At 60.8% G+C, this 17,113-nt stretch overlaps 1 protein-coding gene across 1 annotated transcript in view; it reads left to right on the forward strand.

Annotated features, from left to right (window-relative positions):
- CACNA1I (calcium voltage-gated channel subunit alpha1 I) overlaps positions 1–17,113 on the forward strand; it is a 74,625-nt gene that overhangs the window by 37,195 nt on the left and 20,317 nt on the right. Inside the window, exons 7-22 of the mRNA XM_028491469.1 lie at positions 2,659–2,810; positions 3,474–3,659; positions 3,973–4,090; positions 4,780–4,935; positions 5,421–5,514; positions 6,185–6,387; positions 7,059–7,532; positions 7,907–8,007; positions 8,762–8,885; positions 9,160–9,228; positions 9,767–9,951; positions 10,406–10,532; positions 11,415–11,540; positions 13,931–14,020; positions 15,303–15,495; positions 16,059–16,210. Coding sequence (XP_028347270.1) covers positions 2,659–2,810; positions 3,474–3,659; positions 3,973–4,090; positions 4,780–4,935; positions 5,421–5,514; positions 6,185–6,387; positions 7,059–7,532; positions 7,907–8,007; positions 8,762–8,885; positions 9,160–9,228; positions 9,767–9,951; positions 10,406–10,532; positions 11,415–11,540; positions 13,931–14,020; positions 15,303–15,495; positions 16,059–16,210 — 2,550 coding nt within the window. The remainder of the gene's footprint in view (positions 1–2,658; positions 2,811–3,473; positions 3,660–3,972; positions 4,091–4,779; positions 4,936–5,420; positions 5,515–6,184; positions 6,388–7,058; positions 7,533–7,906; positions 8,008–8,761; positions 8,886–9,159; positions 9,229–9,766; positions 9,952–10,405; positions 10,533–11,414; positions 11,541–13,930; positions 14,021–15,302; positions 15,496–16,058; positions 16,211–17,113) is intronic.

The following is a 17,113-nucleotide window of genomic DNA, read 5'->3' on the forward strand; positions in this document are numbered from 1 at the left end:
CTTGTCTCTCCACACCCTGCATTTGCTTCTCACTCCCTGGGTCTGTTGGTCCACCTCTCTTTCGAGTCTCTCTTTCTCCGTCTCTCTCGTGGCTGCCCTGTCCCTCTGCACATACCTCCCCCTTTGGTCTCTCACTCACTGTGTCCGTATTTGTCAATCTCTCTCTCCCCCTCGCTGTCTCTCTCAGAAAAATGCTCGCAGGAGTGATGGATGGTCCATTAGAAAAAGATTAACAGGTGTGCGCTGGACTAGAGAAACAGCTGTTGTGAGGGAGGAGGGGAGCGAGTGGGTGACCTACCTTTCGGGGAGAGCAGAGCTGCGGGCTCTGCATCAGTTGCAGGTGGGCGGGAGTGTGTGTGCAGTGCGTGTGGCCCAGAGCAGGGTGACTGCCATTACGGCCTGTCAGAGTCCAAATCTTTCACCTCTGTTTTGGCGGGCTAGGAAATTGGTGGCTCCGAGTAGCATCTGGGCCCTGGCTCAGCCAGGGATGCCGGGCCCCAGCCCCTCCCCTACTGGGGGCCTCTCTCGGGGTCCCACTCCCCTTTTGGGACCATTTTGTGAGTCAGATGTAATTACAGATGGAAATGGTACCTTCTCCTTTGATCTGGCCTTGAGAGGAGCTGGCAGTTTTATTAGATTTCCCAGGCACCAGGCAGGAAGCGGGAGGGCTGGGTTGTTATTTTTTTCTCTTCTCCTTTTGGCCCAAGTAGAATCAAAGTCAGGCGCCTGAGGCCCTGTTGCTCGGTGCCGGGGGTGGGGGGGTGTGGGGGGGGAGTGGGGGGGTGGGGGGGGGCGCTGGGCTGGGGGCAGTGCGGTGCTGATGCTGGGAACTCTCCCGCCTCCCAGCCCGAGTTCGGTCTGGTCCCTTTGCCTGGACAACCTTCTCTTCTCCCTGTCACCCACTCCCCCTCTCGGCTTTGAGGTCTCGCTGAGATGTCGCTTCCTATAGGAAGCTGCTCCTGACTCCACTGCCCTGTTCCCCCAAACCACCCTCAAGTTCCCTCTGTTTTTATCACCGCTGAGTGGTTTGTTAACTTGCACGATGGACTTTGCCAGCGGAGCCTGCACTTCTCAAGGGCAGGAAGAATGTGCTGATTCATTCACCACCGCCCACCCTGGGTGGCACAAGCCCAGCCCCTGACGGATGCTTGGGAGACCTGTGGAGTGCATGCAGTGATGAACAAGTGGATGGTGGATGGACGAGTTTGGGGAGGTGTGGGTGTGGATACCGGGAGAGCAGTTTGGAGTCTGACTTGGTGGCTCTGCCACAGCCTTGCCGGGTGGCTCCGAGCAAGGCAGTTCCCTTCTCTGAGCCTCAGTTTCCTCATCTGTAAAATGCAGTTGCTAACAGTGGCCTCACAGGTTGACTGTCAGTCATTGTGTTGGGGTCGAGCTCGACACGGGCACGTGTTCAGGCCTAACAAATGGCCCTTCCCTTCTCCGTGATTCAGGCGGGAACAACCTGGCTCAGGGTGAGCAGAGACCAGGCACTTCACGGGTCCTGGCGGGGCCAGGGCTGGGGGAGGGGCAGGGGGAGAAGGGGCTGGAGCCTTGTATGGCCCTCATCTTACTCCATCCCCTCGTTTTATGGATGAGGAAACTGAGGCCCGGGCTGTTGTGGGGAGGACCTGGAGCCCCACCCACAGTCGTGGCCAACAGGGTGGCCTGTTTCATACACTGGGGCTCCTTGGGCGGTCCCACTTGCAGGGGTGTCACCTCCTGCTAATAACCAGCAAGTAAACGGCTCCAGGGACAGAGGTTGGGTCTGCGGCCAGAGGGGCCAATCTCCCTGTGAGCAGCTGGTGACTTTGACCCTTAACCTCTCTGGGCCTCCGTGTCCTCCTCTGAGAAGCGGGCGAAGTAAGCCCCACCGACCGGGTGGTCAGGTGGATTGAGAGCCGTGGTGGCACACAGTAGGTGCACGGTCTCTGTCCTCCCTTCACAGGGCAGATGGTCTCCAGCCACCCACAATCCTGAGATGGCCATTGCTGAGGAAGGAAGGAGGTGGGGGGAAGGCTGTGTAGGGTGGTCTGCACAGGCAGGGGTTAAGGGTGGAGACTTGGAGCCAGGCTGCCTGGGTTCAAACCCTGGCTCTGCCCCTGACTAACTGTGCAGTCTCAGGCAGGGGACTGGCCTTCTCTGAACCTGCTTCTTCATATGCATAGTGGGCTCTTTGAGGGACTAAGTTACATGACGCCTATGGAGTGCGCAGGGCAGGTCCCGCACGTGCTCCCCAGATGGGTTAGGGTCGTGGGCAAACGGGGTTTCCGCAGCCACTGGTTTGCCTTCTTGTCTTGCTCTGTGTCTAGCCATGTGACCTCTGGCTGGCTTCTGAGCCTTAGTTTCCTTATCTGTAAAATGGGTATCATAATGTGGCCCCTCGTGTGCGGTAGCAGCATCATTGCCAACCTTGTGGAAGGTTAGCCCCATGTGTTCCCATCTCAGCGCACCTCTTAAGACGGCAGAGATGAGGCAGAGTTGTAAGGTTCTTGAGGCCAAGTGCAGGGGGAGGATGGAGCTCCGGCGAGGACACTGACCTGCAGGTCATGGAGCCGGGGTGGCAGAGCCGGGCCTCCCCGGAGGTTCTAGAGCTGATGGGGGTTCCGGCTGCCCTCTGGCCTGACCGGGTCCCCGTTCCCTTCCCCAACGCCCCCATAGCCCGAGGAGCTGACCAACATCCTGGAGATCTGCAATGTGGTCTTCACCAGCATGTTCGCCCTGGAGATGCTGCTGAAGCTGGCCGCCTTCGGGCTCTTTGACTACCTGCGGAACCCCTACAACATCTTCGACAGCATCATCGTCATCATCAGGTGCCAGGCTCCGCCCCCAGCCCCGCCCCCAGCCTGTGGGCCTAGAAACAGAACGGGGTGGGAGGGGCATTTAATGCACCGACCCCAGCCAGTCCATGAAGTACGTAAGATCAAAGGAAGCTAATTACACTGAAATACGGTTATCAAAATATTTGAAAATTCGTGATTTAGCAATATATGTACTTCCGGATTAATTCATTAAATAGCAAGATCTAGCAGTGGGTCCGTTGCAACCAGCATTCCAAAGAAAGAATGAGCATAAATAATAGCTGGAAACATCCGTATCGGCTGTCATGCGATAGAAAAGTATCAGTGATTTCGATTGGCCACGAGGTCCTAAGAAGTGCTAGTTCTCTGCCGTTTGTTGACGTTCATAATCAAAAGAATGTTAAACCTCAAAAAGAGGTCGGTGATATTTATGGGCCATAGACTTCTTGGGGGGGGTGGTCCGTGGAATCCGGGTTCAGAGCCCTGGCTTTAGGGAGCCGCGAGGCGCAGTGACCCGTGAAACGACACCCGTTGGATGAATGAGTGAATGAATGGAAGCTGTCCATCTCTCCGCCCACCTGGCCTCTCCTTCTTCCTTTGCCCTCGTCTCCTCCCGGCCTCCCTCTGACCCTTCCTGCCTCTCTCGCCTCCCCACCCCTGGCTGGCGGGCTGCAGCATCTGGGAGATCGTGGGGCAGGCGGACGGCGGGCTGTCGGTGCTGCGGACCTTCCGGCTGCTGCGGGTGCTGAAGCTGGTGCGCTTCATGCCCGCGCTGCGGCGGCAGCTCGTGGTGCTCATGAAGACCATGGACAACGTGGCCACCTTCTGCATGCTGCTCATGCTGTTCATCTTCATCTTCAGGTGAGTCCCGCCCACCCTGGGGCCGCACCTGCGGGGCCGGCCAGGCCCGTGGGCAGAAACCTGGGCGAGTGTGGCTGGTTGAGCTTCTCCGGGCAACACCCCGGACCCGGATACGAATCCTGGCACCATCACTTAATCCCCTATGGTTCTGGGCGAGTACTGCCCCTCTGAGCCTCTGTGTTCACGTCTGTAAAATGGGACCAACACGGGCCCCTCTCCCATCTTAGTGGGTTGTTCTGAGAAGGAAACAAGGTGGGTGAGCAGAGAGCTCTGTGTGTGAGAGTCCCTTGAGCCACCTCTGTCTCTCCCCCAGCATCCTTGGGATGCACATCTTTGGCTGCAAATTCAGCCTCCGCACGGACACGGGAGACACAGTCCCCGACCGGAAGAACTTTGACTCCCTGCTGTGGGCCATTGTCACGGTGTTCCAGGTGGGTGTCTGGGGAAGGGATTTCTCCCAGGATCACTTTTTGGAGGCGCCCCCAGCCTCAGAGAATCCAGGGAAGAGCAGTGGCCTGAGAAGGAGGCCCCTCAACCCCGGCCTCCAATGGCCAGGCTGGCGCGGCGCTGGCTCCGGGAGCTGGACTGACCGCCCGGTGCCCGTCCCCGCCCCCTCTCTCCTGCCCTGAGGCTGTGGGGTTAGGATTCCTCCCCGAGACCGTTTCCTCACGTGTACTGTGGCCGTGGTTGAGGGGGTGTGTGCACACAGGTGTGGGGGCCAAAGGAACAAGGGGAGAAGGCAGGGTGGGCTTGTGCCCTGGGCGGTGGGATACGGTGCTGAGAGGATGGGGTTGGGGGGAAGCCAGGGGGGAGCACCGGTCAGTGGGGAGCGCGTGTCAGGGCAGGAGTGTGTGACGTAGGCCTCGAGGGTGCGGGCAGGCCAGGCAGCAGGAAGAGCAGTGTGCGTGTGCGTGTGTGCGTGCACGCGCACGTGCGTGGTTCTGCGGCTCTGCCCCCAGCTAGGGCCCTGGCTTTCGGGGACGCTGGGTATGCCCGAGCGTGTGTGAGAGGATGCTGTAGGTGCTCATGGGCTGCGGCGTGCCTGCGCCTAGGGCACCTGGTGGGCTGGGGGGCCTGGAGATACTCAGGGGCTGAGCTGTCATCCCCCTTCCCTGCACAGATCCTTACCCAGGAGGACTGGAACGTCGTCCTCTACAATGGCATGGCCTCCACCTCCCCCTGGGCCTCCCTCTACTTCGTTGCCCTCATGACCTTCGGCAACTACGTGCTCTTCAACCTGCTGGTGGCCATCCTGGTGGAGGGCTTCCAGGCGGAGGTGACTATGGCCCTGGTGGAGGAAGCACCCCTTTGGGGCCTGCACGAGACTGGGCGGGGGTGGTCTGGATGGAGGAGGACTGTGGTTCAAACATCTAGCAGGCAACAGGTCTCCAGAGGAGGGGGTTGCCAGTGAGGTGATGAGCTTCCCATCACAGGAAGCATGCAAGGGGGGGGGGTCTGCATCTAGGATCCCTGCCTCTCCCCCAGGGGTGTAGGCCTAGGCTTCTCCATCTCTGAGATCCTAAAGTCCCCAAGATCTGGGATTCTGGATCCTGCCTCCTTCATTTTCTGAGGCTTTGGGGACACCTACAATCAGGCAGATGTGGGTTTGTGGCCTAGGTCCTCGTTAGCTTCTCGCTTCCCTTTTCTGAGCCTCAGTTTCCCCATCTGTAAAATTGGGGGGTGAAAACACCCATTGAAAAATTCAGGAGGGAGGGAAGGGCTAAGCTGACTTTCGTTCCAATGTGAGGGACGGTCTCCCAGGGCGACGCCAATCGCTCCTACTCGGACGAGGACCAGAGCTCATCCAACATGGAGGAGTTTGACAAGCTCCAGGAGGGCCTGGACAGTGGCGGAGGTAAACGGACCTCCACTCGTCACCTGGGAGGCCAGGACTCTTCCCCAGATCTAGTTGGGCAGAGGGCACAGCATCTGGTTTCCCCTCAAGCCAAGGCTCGGGACTGCTAATTCTCTGTGGTTTGTTGTTTACATTTATAATTGAAAGAATTGCTAAATCTCCAAAGGTCAGTGACATTCATGGCTCTCCTGAATTCTAGCCACAGGGGTGGCTGCAGCCCACCCTCACCCCTCCATACAGCTGGCCTGTAGCAAAGAGCCTTGGGCCTCAGGATACCTGGGTTTTGTTTAGCACCACTGCGCAACTTGGAAGAAACCTCCCAGCCCATGCTGTGTCCTTCTCAGTAACCGGGCTAACCAGGCTCTGCCTTCTTCCTGCACTGGGCATGGGAGTGAGGTTCCTATGTTGGGTGAAGCTCGGAGCTGGCCCTGAACACAGAAGGCAAGGGATCCACTCATCCAAAAATAAAGCTGAGAGCCTTGCAGATGGGGCAGAGGGGAGGCACATGTGATGGGGTCCAAGCAGGAGGACTTCCTGGTGGAGGACGTCTCTCCAGAAAAACTCTTCATTTCTGTTACTGTCCCTGTCTCTTTCTTTGTCTCATGGCTTCTTTTGCTCTTGTTCTGTCCTCTTGTCTGCTCCTCCCTCTGTCTCTATCTGAACCCTCCAGATCCCAAGCTCTGCCCAATCCCCATGACCCCCAATGGGCACCTGGACCCCAATCTCCCACTGGGTGGACATCTGGGCCCCACTGGGGCTGCAGCATCCGCCCCCCGCCTCTCGCTGCAGCCAGACCCCGTGCTAATGGCCTTGGGCTCCCGCAAGAGCAGTGTCATGTCACTGGGGAGGGTGAGCTGCGACCAGCGCTCCCTGGTGAGTCCTCATGGGGTGCTCTGTATGGCTGCTCCCTGCTGGGTGTGTGCTGAGGGACCCTGAGAAGAAGTGTCTGCCAGTCCAGCCTCAGACTGGTACCTAGGCTTAGGGCACCAGACTGCCCAGCCAGAACCAGGCAGGGACCATGTCTGTTGCATTCCTGGGTGCCCAGGGACAGAGCAGGACCTGGCAACAAGGAATGAGTGAATGAATGAATGAATAGTGCCAGTGGGTCTGGTGTAGAGAGGTGGGTTTTTGTCTTAGCAGCAATGTGTAGGGTTAAGAGCTGGGCCTTGGGGTTGGGCAGACCTGAGCTTGTATCTGGCCTCTGCCACTGCCAAACTTTGTAACCATGACCAAGTTACAGCCCTTCTTGAGCCTCAGTTTCCCTTCCTGTAAAATGGGAAGATGCCCTGACTTACTGTGCCTTTATCAAGGGAAGGGAGCTGGCAGGAGGGACATAGCCACACAGTGGAGGTGCCCATGTGTCTGTAGACGTGGACGGAGTGAGAGGCAGGGCAGGGAGAGGACCTCTGGGGTCTAGCCCCTTCTGTCACCCACTGGCCAGGTGGGCCGCCCTCTTCGGGCCTCAGCGGGTGTGCAGGCTCCCTTCAGTCACAAACCGTGGGTGTGTGTGGTGGCGCTGACCGGAGCCCCGGGCTTCCTCCCAGTCCAGCTCTCGGAGCTCCTATCATGGGCCGTGGGGCCGCAGTGGGGCCTGGGCCAGCCGTCGCTCCAGCTGGAACAGCCTCAAGCACAAGCCACCGTCGGCGGAGCACGAGTCCCTGCTCTCGGCGGCGGAGCGCAGCAGCGGCGCCCGGGCCTGCGAGGGCGCCCGGGAGGAGGGGCCGCTGCGGGCCGCGCCCCTGCACGCCCCGCACGCCCACCAAGCGCAGCACGGTCCCCACCTGGCGCACCGTCACCGCCCCCACCGCCGGACACTGTCCCTCGACACCAGAGATTCGGTGGACCTGGCCGAGCCGGGGCCCGCCGTGGGCACCCACCCACGGGCTGCCTGGAGGGCGGCAGGCCCGGCCCCCGGGCACGAGGACTGCAATGGCAGGATGCCCAGCATCGCCAAGGACGTCTTCACTAAGATGGGCGACCGCCTGGCTCGCGGGGAGGACGAGGAGGAGATGGACTACGTGAGTGCGCGAGGCTCTAGGGGCCACGGAGGGGACCACGAGGAGGTCAGCTGGGACGCAACGGGGAGTGGTCGAGGGGCGGCGCTGGAGTGGGAGGGACCGACAGGGGTCCCGCCTAAGGGGGGGCCTGGCCATGGGGAGAGGGCTTCAGGTGGGTGAACAGGGGGCGGGGCCGGAACTGCCCACCACTGAGCTGGGCCCGCCCCTGGGAGAGAAGCCCTCCCTGACCGCCCTGGGTGGGGCGAGGGTTCTGGTCTTGCTGGGAGAGTTCGGAGGACATCCAGTGGCCCCACTTTGCTGGATGGCCAGGGTGGGTGGAGATGAGCGGCTCTGGGCAGCGCTGACCCGCCAGCACCCCGTCCTCCCCTTGCCAGACTCTGTGCTTCCGCGTCCGCAAGATGATTGACGTCTACAAGCCTGACTGGTGTGAAGTCCGCGAGGACTGGTCTGTCTACCTCTTCTCCCCTGAGAACAGGTGGGCAGGCCAGGCTCGGGGTGGGGTTAGAGTATGGGGTTGACAGGTCTGGGAGGGAGAGATTTCTGCCAAGCCAAGCAGGGCCGCTGGCGGGGCGCGGTGGGGAGGTAGGGGGGCAGGCGGGTGGTTTCCCATACCCCAGGGGACCTTCCCGGCCCTGTAGTGGAGGGTCTGCAGGGGAGGAAGGGGTTCGTGTGGGGGCTTTCCTGGGCATCTCCTCCAGTCTTGGCCATCCTGTGCTGGGCACCAGGTTGGATAAATCTTCCGGTAACCTGGGGTGCTTCCATCTGGAGGGGGGCATCCGAAGGCTTCCTGGGGGAGGAGGCCTTTGTGCTGGGCTTTGGAGGCAGACAGCATTCTGTAGATGAGGAAGGGGCGGTAGGGAGGTGGAGGCTGGTCCAGGTGGAGGGAGCAGCCCGAGGGAAGGCCTGGGGGCAGAAGCTGAGGGTGTCAGACAATGTGTCCATGGAGCTGGAGGACGAGGCTTAGAGATTCGGGCCAGTGTTTGGAAAGCTTTGAGTGCCAGGGCTAGGCGGGTGCCCTTCACCCTGTGGCGCCAGGAGCTTGCAGCATGGTCAGCAGAGGCGGCTTCAGGTGGGTATCCTGAGCAGAGACCTGAAGCTGCCACCTATTGTGTGGCCAGAGAAACGAAGGGTCAGCTTCCTCTAGGCCACCCTGGTTCTCATGTGTTCCTGGTGCCTTCCTCCTGGCCAGGGTAAGGGGCACACTGACACTCACGTGGCCCCCTGCCCAGGTTTCGGGTCCTGTGTCAGACCATCATCACCCACAAGCTCTTCGACTATGTCGTCCTGGCCTTCATCTTCCTCAACTGCATCACCATTGCCCTGGAGCGGCCCCAGATTGAGGCCGGCAGCACGGTGAGTGACTGGGGCTTTCGGGCGCTGGAAGGAATGAGGCAGAGGGACCGGTCCCCGGGGCCTGCTGGGGGCCAGCGTGCTGGGCTGAGCGGGTTGGAGAGCCCAGCGAGACCGGATGCCATGGAGGGAGATGTGGCCGGGAGCGTGCCTCTGGAGAGGGGGCCACCTCCTTGGACTGTGACGTGGCAGCCTCTCCTGGGTGCCCCTTGGCTGAAGGCAGAGGCTGGCCGATCCTGGGAGACCCTGGATCCATGGCATCTCCCGGGTCTTTCAGGAACGCATCTTCCTCACTGTGTCCAACTACATCTTCACAGCCATCTTCGTGGGCGAGATGACACTGAAGGTACCTGGCTTCACCTGGGACCCCTCCTCCCCCTTGTCCGGGGCCCCAGGCCCTGGCCCAGCCCTGCTCAGCTTGTCACTCACCTGCCCCTCAACAGCATTCCACAGGTGGCCTTGGAGGCTCACCCCCACTGGGTCCCAGCCACTGGGTTGGGCTCCTGGGACTGGGGAAGGCGGGACGCGGTCAGCTTCGTGCCCGCCGCCCAGGAGCTCACAACCCGTTTCCAGTGTCGTGGAGGTACCTGCTGGAGGTGCAGGGCACAGGGGGAGGGTTCCATCCGGGATGCTTCCCAGAGCACGTGGCTTCAAATTGGGTTAACCAGATGTGCAGGGAGAAGGGAATGGGGTGCTTCAGGGAGTGGCTCCCTGGGTAGGGGAAGACCTATAGCCCGCCTTCAGAGGGGGTGGCAGGGCACGTGTCCGCTCCAGCCCACCGCTCCCGGCTCTCCCACACCTACCTGGCTCTGCCCCTCGCCCAGCTGATCTCGCTCCACCCTCTCGAGGAGTCTGGCTGACCCTGCGCGTCGCCCCTCCCCCAGGTGGTCTCGCTGGGCCTGTACTTCGGTGAGCAGGCGTACCTGCGCAGCAGCTGGAATGTGCTGGATGGCTTCCTTGTCTTCGTGTCAATCATCGACATCGTGGTGTCCCTGGCCTCGGCCGGGGGAGCCAAGATCCTGGGGGTCCTCCGGGTCCTGAGGCTCCTGCGCACCCTACGGCCCCTGCGGTGAGGACCCTCGCATCCGAGGATGGGGGAACCCTGCACTGTCCAAGGAAGCCCCCAGGGTCTAAGCGGACCCCTCACTCCGGCCATACACACCCACTCAGTCCTCCATAGCGTGTGCCGAGCACCAGCTGAGCAGGGCCAGGGTCACACCTGTGGGCCCTGCTCCTGGGGGAGGAGCCTGGAGCAGGTGCTGGAAGGCGGGGGCTGACGGTGGCCCCCAGGGCTGCTACCCACTCCCTGTGTGTCCTTGGTGGCTCACTGCCGTCTCTGGGCGTTAATATCTAGAGGAGGGTGTGGTGTGGATCCCAAGGGGTTGGGGTGAAAGCCCAGTGCCTTGCTGTTCATATAGACCTGGAGCCTGGGAGCCTCTGCTCTGGTGACTCTGGGCCAAGTAGGGGTTGTCTTCAGGCCTGGCTGACGGCTAACGGTACCCTTGACCCCTTCTTGCCCGCAGTGTCATCAGCCGGGCACCTGGCCTGAAGCTGGTGGTGGAGACACTCATCTCCTCCCTCAAGCCCATCGGCAACATCGTCCTCATCTGCTGTGCCTTCTTCATCATCTTTGGCATCCTGGGGGTGCAGGTCAGGGGCACCCAGGCTGGGCAGGGGGTGGGGTGGGCTCTGTAGTCAGGGAAGAGGCTCCACACTCCTGCCCAACTCTCCAGACCTTGTGCCAGGTGGCCCTGGTGGAGCAGCCACGGTCCCTGCCAGCAGGTAGCTCCCATTCCAGGGAGGGAGACAGACACAGCCCAAATGGCTGACTGCAAGGCAGGCTGGGTAGATGGGAGCACAGGGGTGGGCTGGGGACGGTGGGGAAAACAGCCTGAAGGAGGCGTGGCCTTGGCACTGAGCCTTGGAAGACAGGAGGTTTGGGCAGGTCACGGCCGGGGAAGGTGTGTCAGGGGCAGATGGGCAACGTGTGGGGAGGCGGGACCCAGCAGGGCACGTGTGGAGAGAGAGCCCCGGGGCTACGGCTGGCATGGAGAGATGAGCCGGGCCGAGCGGGGAGAGACCTGGAGTGGCACCTAAGGAGTTGGGGCTTGGCGTCTCTGGGGTATACTTCTCTCTGTCTCTCAGGGATGTACAGGCAACTTTCTCGCTTGGAGTCACTGCCCGAATCCCGTGTGGGAACTGGTGTCTGATCTCTGGGGTCTGTGGAAGAGCTAAGAATCAGACAGACCAGGGTGTGAAGCTTGGCTCTGCTACTTCTTAAACCTCAAATGACTTTGGGAAAACTGCCTAACACCGCTGGGCCTCAGTTTCCTCACTTGTGAGATGGGATGCGAGCAGCCCCGCTTCATGCTGGGGGACTTGGAGAGACGGTGGGATGGAGTGGTTGGCTCAGGCTGCACAAGGAGGAAGTGACCCCGAGGGGCGGGGCCCTCTTCTGATTTGCACTCCCCCCGACCCCGGGAGCACTGGCAAGATGGTCACTAACCTTGTGACCCGTGTCCCTACCCGCAGCTCTTCAAGGGCAAGTTCTACCACTGTCTGGGCATAGACACCCGCAACATCACCAACCGCTCCGACTGCGTGGCCGCCAACTACCGCTGGGTCCACCACAAGTACAACTTCGACAATCTGGGCCAGGTGGGTGCCCCCTCCTGCTCTTGACCTGACCCATCCCCGGTGGGTGGGGTGACAGCTCTTTGGTGCCGACAGCCCTGGGATTACAGACCAGGCTCCAGTCCTCCCCTGCCAGGGCTTCTGCTTTGCAAGCCTTGATTTCCTCTTCTGCAGAATGGGGAGGGGTAGAACTCACTTCACAGGTAGCGTGAGGCTTAGGGACCGTGCATACAGAATGTCCAGCAGGCGCCTGGCATTTAGGAAGTGCCTTAGTGGACATTGGTTCCTGGCCCCCACCCCCTACCCGGGGGCCCTGAGAGGCATTTTTGGAGTCAGCCAGACCAGGTGTGAATCCTGGCTCTGCCACTTACTGCAGGTGTGGCCTCTCTGAGCCTCAGTTTCCCTGATGGTAAAATGGGAATGTTACAGGCCACCATGCAGGCTGTGGCAGAGATTAAAGTGTATCAAGCTCCTGGCCCAGGGTGGATTTCTTCTCCCATCACCCATCTCCTCTGGTCCCTACTCTAGCTGGCAGGCAGGCCCCTGCCCAGTTCCTGCTTTGCCCTTGGTCCCCTCTGCTGGGGGCCTTCCAGGCTCGGCCATCTGGGTGGTGTCCCAGTTGAGAGCCCCCAGCTGGCTGCCTCCAGGGAGCTCCTCCCACCCGCAAACTGCTCCTGTTTCTTGAGGGCCCACCTAGGTGACTGGGTATGACCAGCCTGGGAGTGCCTCCCCCAGCTCACACAGCAAGGGAGCAAGGATCCAACTCTGGGTGGCCCAGGGCCCGGGCCTCTCTGCTGAGGACCGTCCAGCTGTATCCACTGAAGCTCTCATCCCCATGACCAGGGATTCCACTCCCCGGGCCCCCTGGGAAAGGAGCTGTGGGGCCTCAGAGGGGCAGTGAGTGGCTGGGAAATGGGGTCAGGAACTGGGTCCCAGTTACCCCGCCCCTCCGGATTCTCCAGAAGTAGTACATTTTCAAGTTCTTAACAACTCAGGGGTTGGTAAGACAATGTTTTATTTTTTTTTTTAATTTTTAAACTTTTTATTTTGTTCTAAGTTTTAATTATTCATGTGGCCACACCACGCGGTATGGGGGATCTTAGTTCCCCGACCAAGGATCGAACCCGCGCCCCCTGAATTGGAAACGCGGAGTCTTAACCACCGGACTGCCAGGGAAGTCCCAAGACAATGTTTTAAAAGAGATGTTCCAGGAAGCTGAGGGAAAGCCACTGGGGGCCCTTTATGATCTTGCTCCTGACCCCCTGACCTCAGCGCCAGGCCCAGGCCTGGCTGCTATGGAGCATTCCCAGCTCTTTCCCATTCTGGGCATGCTTGAGGCCAGGCTGATGCCCTGGGACCCCTGAGTAGGGTGCTCTCCGCCTGCAGAGCCGCGTGGAAGGTCACAGCACGGCCTGAAACCTTGGATTCCTCGTTGGGCCATTTATCAGCAGTGTGCCCTCAGGCCAGTATCGACCCTCTCTGTGCTTCAGTGTCCCCAGCTGTAAATAGGGACAGTGATAGCAGGTCTGTGATTCCGAGGTCCCAGGCTGTCTGTACTTCAGGCCTCTGTGATCCAGGGCCTCACGGGGACATTTGCCCCTTGGTGTGTGAGGGCTTCGTGTGCCTCCCTGGCAGGGAGGGCTCCCTCTTTGTCCCCTGCCCTGCCCTCCTCCTGGGCCTGAGCCCTTTCCGGGCAGCCCTCAGCACCATTCCCGCCTGCAAGGGAAGAGGATGGGTCTGTGCCCTGGGTGGGCAGGAAGGAGGGGCCGGTTCAGGGCAGGAGACCTATCCTGAGGGTGCTTCGGCCTGCCGTCTGTATAGGAGCCTTGGCTGGCTGTCTCGTGGGGATCACCTCTGTTTCTAAAATCTGTTAGTTGGGGCAGTTATTGCCATTTACGGGCAAAGAAGCTGGGGCCCAGAGACATTAAGTCACACAGCCAGTGAGTGGCAGAGCTTGGGCTGGTCCTGACTTCTCTCACGAGCTCCTGTTTTCAGGTGCCAGAGGCAAGCTTGCAGTGATGGTGGCAGGGCCCCACATGTTTGCCAGGAACCTTGCAGTTTAAAGTCTCGGCTGACCCTCCCAGCCGGCATGGCGGGCAGTCACTGAAGTGTTAGCGCCATTCCGTGGGTGAGAGGAAAAGACCTCATGAATTTTCTTGTGCAGTTAATTTCAGAGCTGAGACTGGAGCCCAGGACTCCCGGTCCAGCCTCGTTCTCTTGCAGCAGTGCCTGCAGGGCATATGGCAGGCACACGGTGCATCCTCAGAAAAGGTTTGTCGGTTCAGGACACAGCTCTGCCCTGGACACAGAGGAAGGCCTCTGTGTCCCTCTACCTCCCAGAGCTATGGCGGGGGCCAATGCAGCCGGAACTGCCCACACCCATTGCCCCCGTACCCTTTTCTCCCGTGTTCCAGGCCCTGATGTCCCTCTTTGTGCTGGCCTCCAAGGACGGCTGGGTGAACATCATGTACAATGGACTGGACGCCGTCGCTGTGGACCAGCAGGTGGGTGTGGCTGGGCCAGGTCCGGCTCGGGGAAGTGGGGGAAGGACACGGTGTCTTTGGGGCCCCGGGGTCTGAAGCTGGTGTTTCCCACTGTCAGCCACAGCCTGCCCCTCCTCATCCTGGCGGGCACCCTGCCCCACGAGGGCTGCTCCCTGGCTGGTGTAAGTCACTGCTCTGTTTGCCTCTTCAAACCCGCTCTGTGCAGGGCGAGTGCTGTGAGCTGGCCCCGCCAGGAGGGCTGCAGAGCCCGTGTGTGGAGAACTGAGTGTGTGGGAGGAGGCCGGGGGCCAGCCAGCTCTGGGGACGGCAGGTGCAGGCCTGGGCTGGACGGTGACATGCTCAGGGAGTCCTGAGGCCGGGGCCAGGGGTAGAGGTGGAGGGGGAGTGGCAGGAGGCAGTGGCGCAGGGAAGCGGGGTGGGAAGGTCAGGAAGACCTGCGCTGCTGGCTGAGGATGGATTTAGGAGTGGGAGGGTGGAAGGGGTCAGGGAGGAGGCTGGGCCCGAGAGGAGGCCTGAGCCCTCGCTCCCAAGATACCCCTGAGAGTGGGGATCCCCTCTGGGGCTAGGCTGGGACTTTAGGCAAGACACACGGCTGACCAGGCCCACTCAGTGAAGGAGTCGGGGCTGGGGGTAGCGCCTAGGCCTGTAAGCAGTCTCGGCCTCTTGGCCTCTTGGGCCTCACCCTGTGGACTCTAGAGCTGGAGGTAGAGGTGGGGCTTGGGGATGTGGGGGGAATAGAGCACTTGGAGACATCCTCCTCCACTTCTTAGTCTGTACCCTCCTGCCTGCCACCCCTACCAACACACACACACACACACACACACACACACACACACACACACACACACACACACACACAGACTCCATCAGGGCTGCGCTCTCTCCTCTGCTGGCTGCTTTGTTTCCTGCCTTGTTTCTAGATGGATGAATAAGTGGATGGATGGGTAGATGGAGGAATGAGTGTATGGATGGAGAGGTGGGCGGGTGGACAAATGGGTGGGTGATCAGTGGACGGATGAACAAGTGGATGGGGGAGGGATAGATGGCGGGTGAGAGGAAGAAGGCAGATGGAGGGGAAGGGGAGGGCTCTCTGCTGAGCACCATACTTGTGCCAAGCAGGGTGGGCACTTCCTACCTCTGCCTCCTTCAAATCTCCCAGTTGCCCAGGAGGCTGCTGCCGGTGCCCCCACTGCACGGAGGCTCGGCGAGGTGGGGCGCGCCCCGCACAGCGGGCCCCCCCGGTGCCCGACCAGCCTCCCTCAGCCCCATCTGGTCCCCGCAGCCCGTGCCCAACCACAACCCCTGGATGCTGCTCTACTTCATCTCCTTCCTGCTCATCGTCAGCTTCTTCGTGCTCAACATGTTCGTGGGCGTCGTGGTGGAGAACTTCCACAAGTGCCGGCAGCACCAGGAGGCCGAGGAGGCGCGGCGGCGCGAGGAGAAGCGGCTGCGGCGCCTGGAGAAGAAACGCCGGAGTGAGTGGGTGACGCGGGGGGCGGGGCTCAGGGGCCGAGGCCGGGGCGTGACCCCAGCCACTGGGCCTTTGGAGCCAGAAGGGAACAAAGAATATGGCCCCCAGGCCCCTGGCCTTGCCCCTCCCCCAGCATGCACCTGTCCGGGTGACCTGACTCCTCTCGGTGTCCACCCGGAGTCTGATGGTGACCCCGCTACCCGCCTGAATGAGGCCCTGGCAGCTCAGTCCAGGAAGAGGGCAAGGGCAGAGCCTTGATGCCCCGCCCCGAGCTGCGGGATCCCTGTCCTGCCCCCAGCAGAGCGGACCCCCAACATGGGCACGATGGGGAGAATCAGTGCCCTCATTGCCACCTTCCCTCACATCCTACCCCTTTCCCTCAAGGCACCCTGGCTTGGGGGAAGAGACCTAACTCTGATTCCCAGGGCCTGGGGTGGACCGGCATCTCCTCCCCCTTGCTTCCTCCCTCCCCTCCACCTCTCCCTCCGTGTGCTCTGCCTCCACCTTGGCCCCAACCCTCTGTGGTCCGTGCTGCTCTCCCCCCATGCCGCCCCACACCCCCTGCAGAGGCCCAGCGGCTGCCCTACTATGCCACCTACTGTCCCACGCGGCTGCTCATCCATTCCATGTGCACCAGCCACTACCTGGACATCTTTATCACCTTCATCATCTGCCTCAATGTGGTCACCATGTCCCTGGAGCACTACAATCAGCCCACGGTGAGCCTGGCCTGGCCTCTGGCCCGAGGTCACGTGGTGGGGTTGGGTCCTCAGCAAGACCCCGCCCCAGGGATGGGGTGGGGCAGGGTCTGAACCGTCCCCACTGGGGGTCCTATGCTCGGGAGCCGCAGGGCCTGGTAGGACAGATGAGTGAGAGGGAAAGGTCACTGGGTCCTGGTGAGCGGGGTGGGGCGGGGGTGTGGGTAGGAGGGGGGACATTTGGACGCAGCCTGGAACATGGGTGACAGTAGCTGTGGTATGTTCAGTGTGACTCTGCAGGGCACACTGCAGATATTAACTCTCTACTCCTCACAGCATTCCTAAGGTGTGTCTGGGAGAGGCTTTTGTAGGTGAGGAAACCGAGGCTCAGAGAGGTAAAATATGCGCGAGTTACTCAGCCAGTGAGTGGTGGAGGCAGGACTGGAACTTTGATTTGCATTCAAGGCCTGCCAGCTGGCTCCACCACTACGGGGCATATGAGCCTGTGGGAGGGGCAGGACCACTGGGGGCAAACACTGCGGTAGGAGAGGTGACCAGTCCCCAGCTAGTTGCAGGCAGTGTGCGTGAGGGACACTTGAGGGGTACGTAGGGACAAGTCTTCTTAAAGACTTACTGGAGTGGGGGAAGGAGGGGAGAGCAGAGCCTCCAGATGAGGAATTAGTATCTTATTTTAAATGGTTGGAGAGGAATATTATGAGTGCAGGGAGAAGGAAGGCAACCGCTGGTGGAATAGAACACTAATTGTAGAACTTCTAAATTAACATGAAGAAATGGAATAGGGCTTCCCTGGTGGCGCGGTGGTTGAGAGTCCGCCTGCCGATGCACGGGACACGGGTTCGTGCCCCGGTCCGGGAAGATCCCACGTGCCGCGGAGCGGCTGGGCCCGTGAGCCGTGGCCGCTGA

This window comes from Physeter macrocephalus, chromosome 6, assembly GCF_002837175.3.
Source record: "Physeter macrocephalus isolate SW-GA chromosome 6, ASM283717v5, whole genome shotgun sequence".
Lineage (NCBI taxonomy): Eukaryota > Metazoa > Chordata > Mammalia > Artiodactyla > Physeteridae > Physeter > Physeter macrocephalus.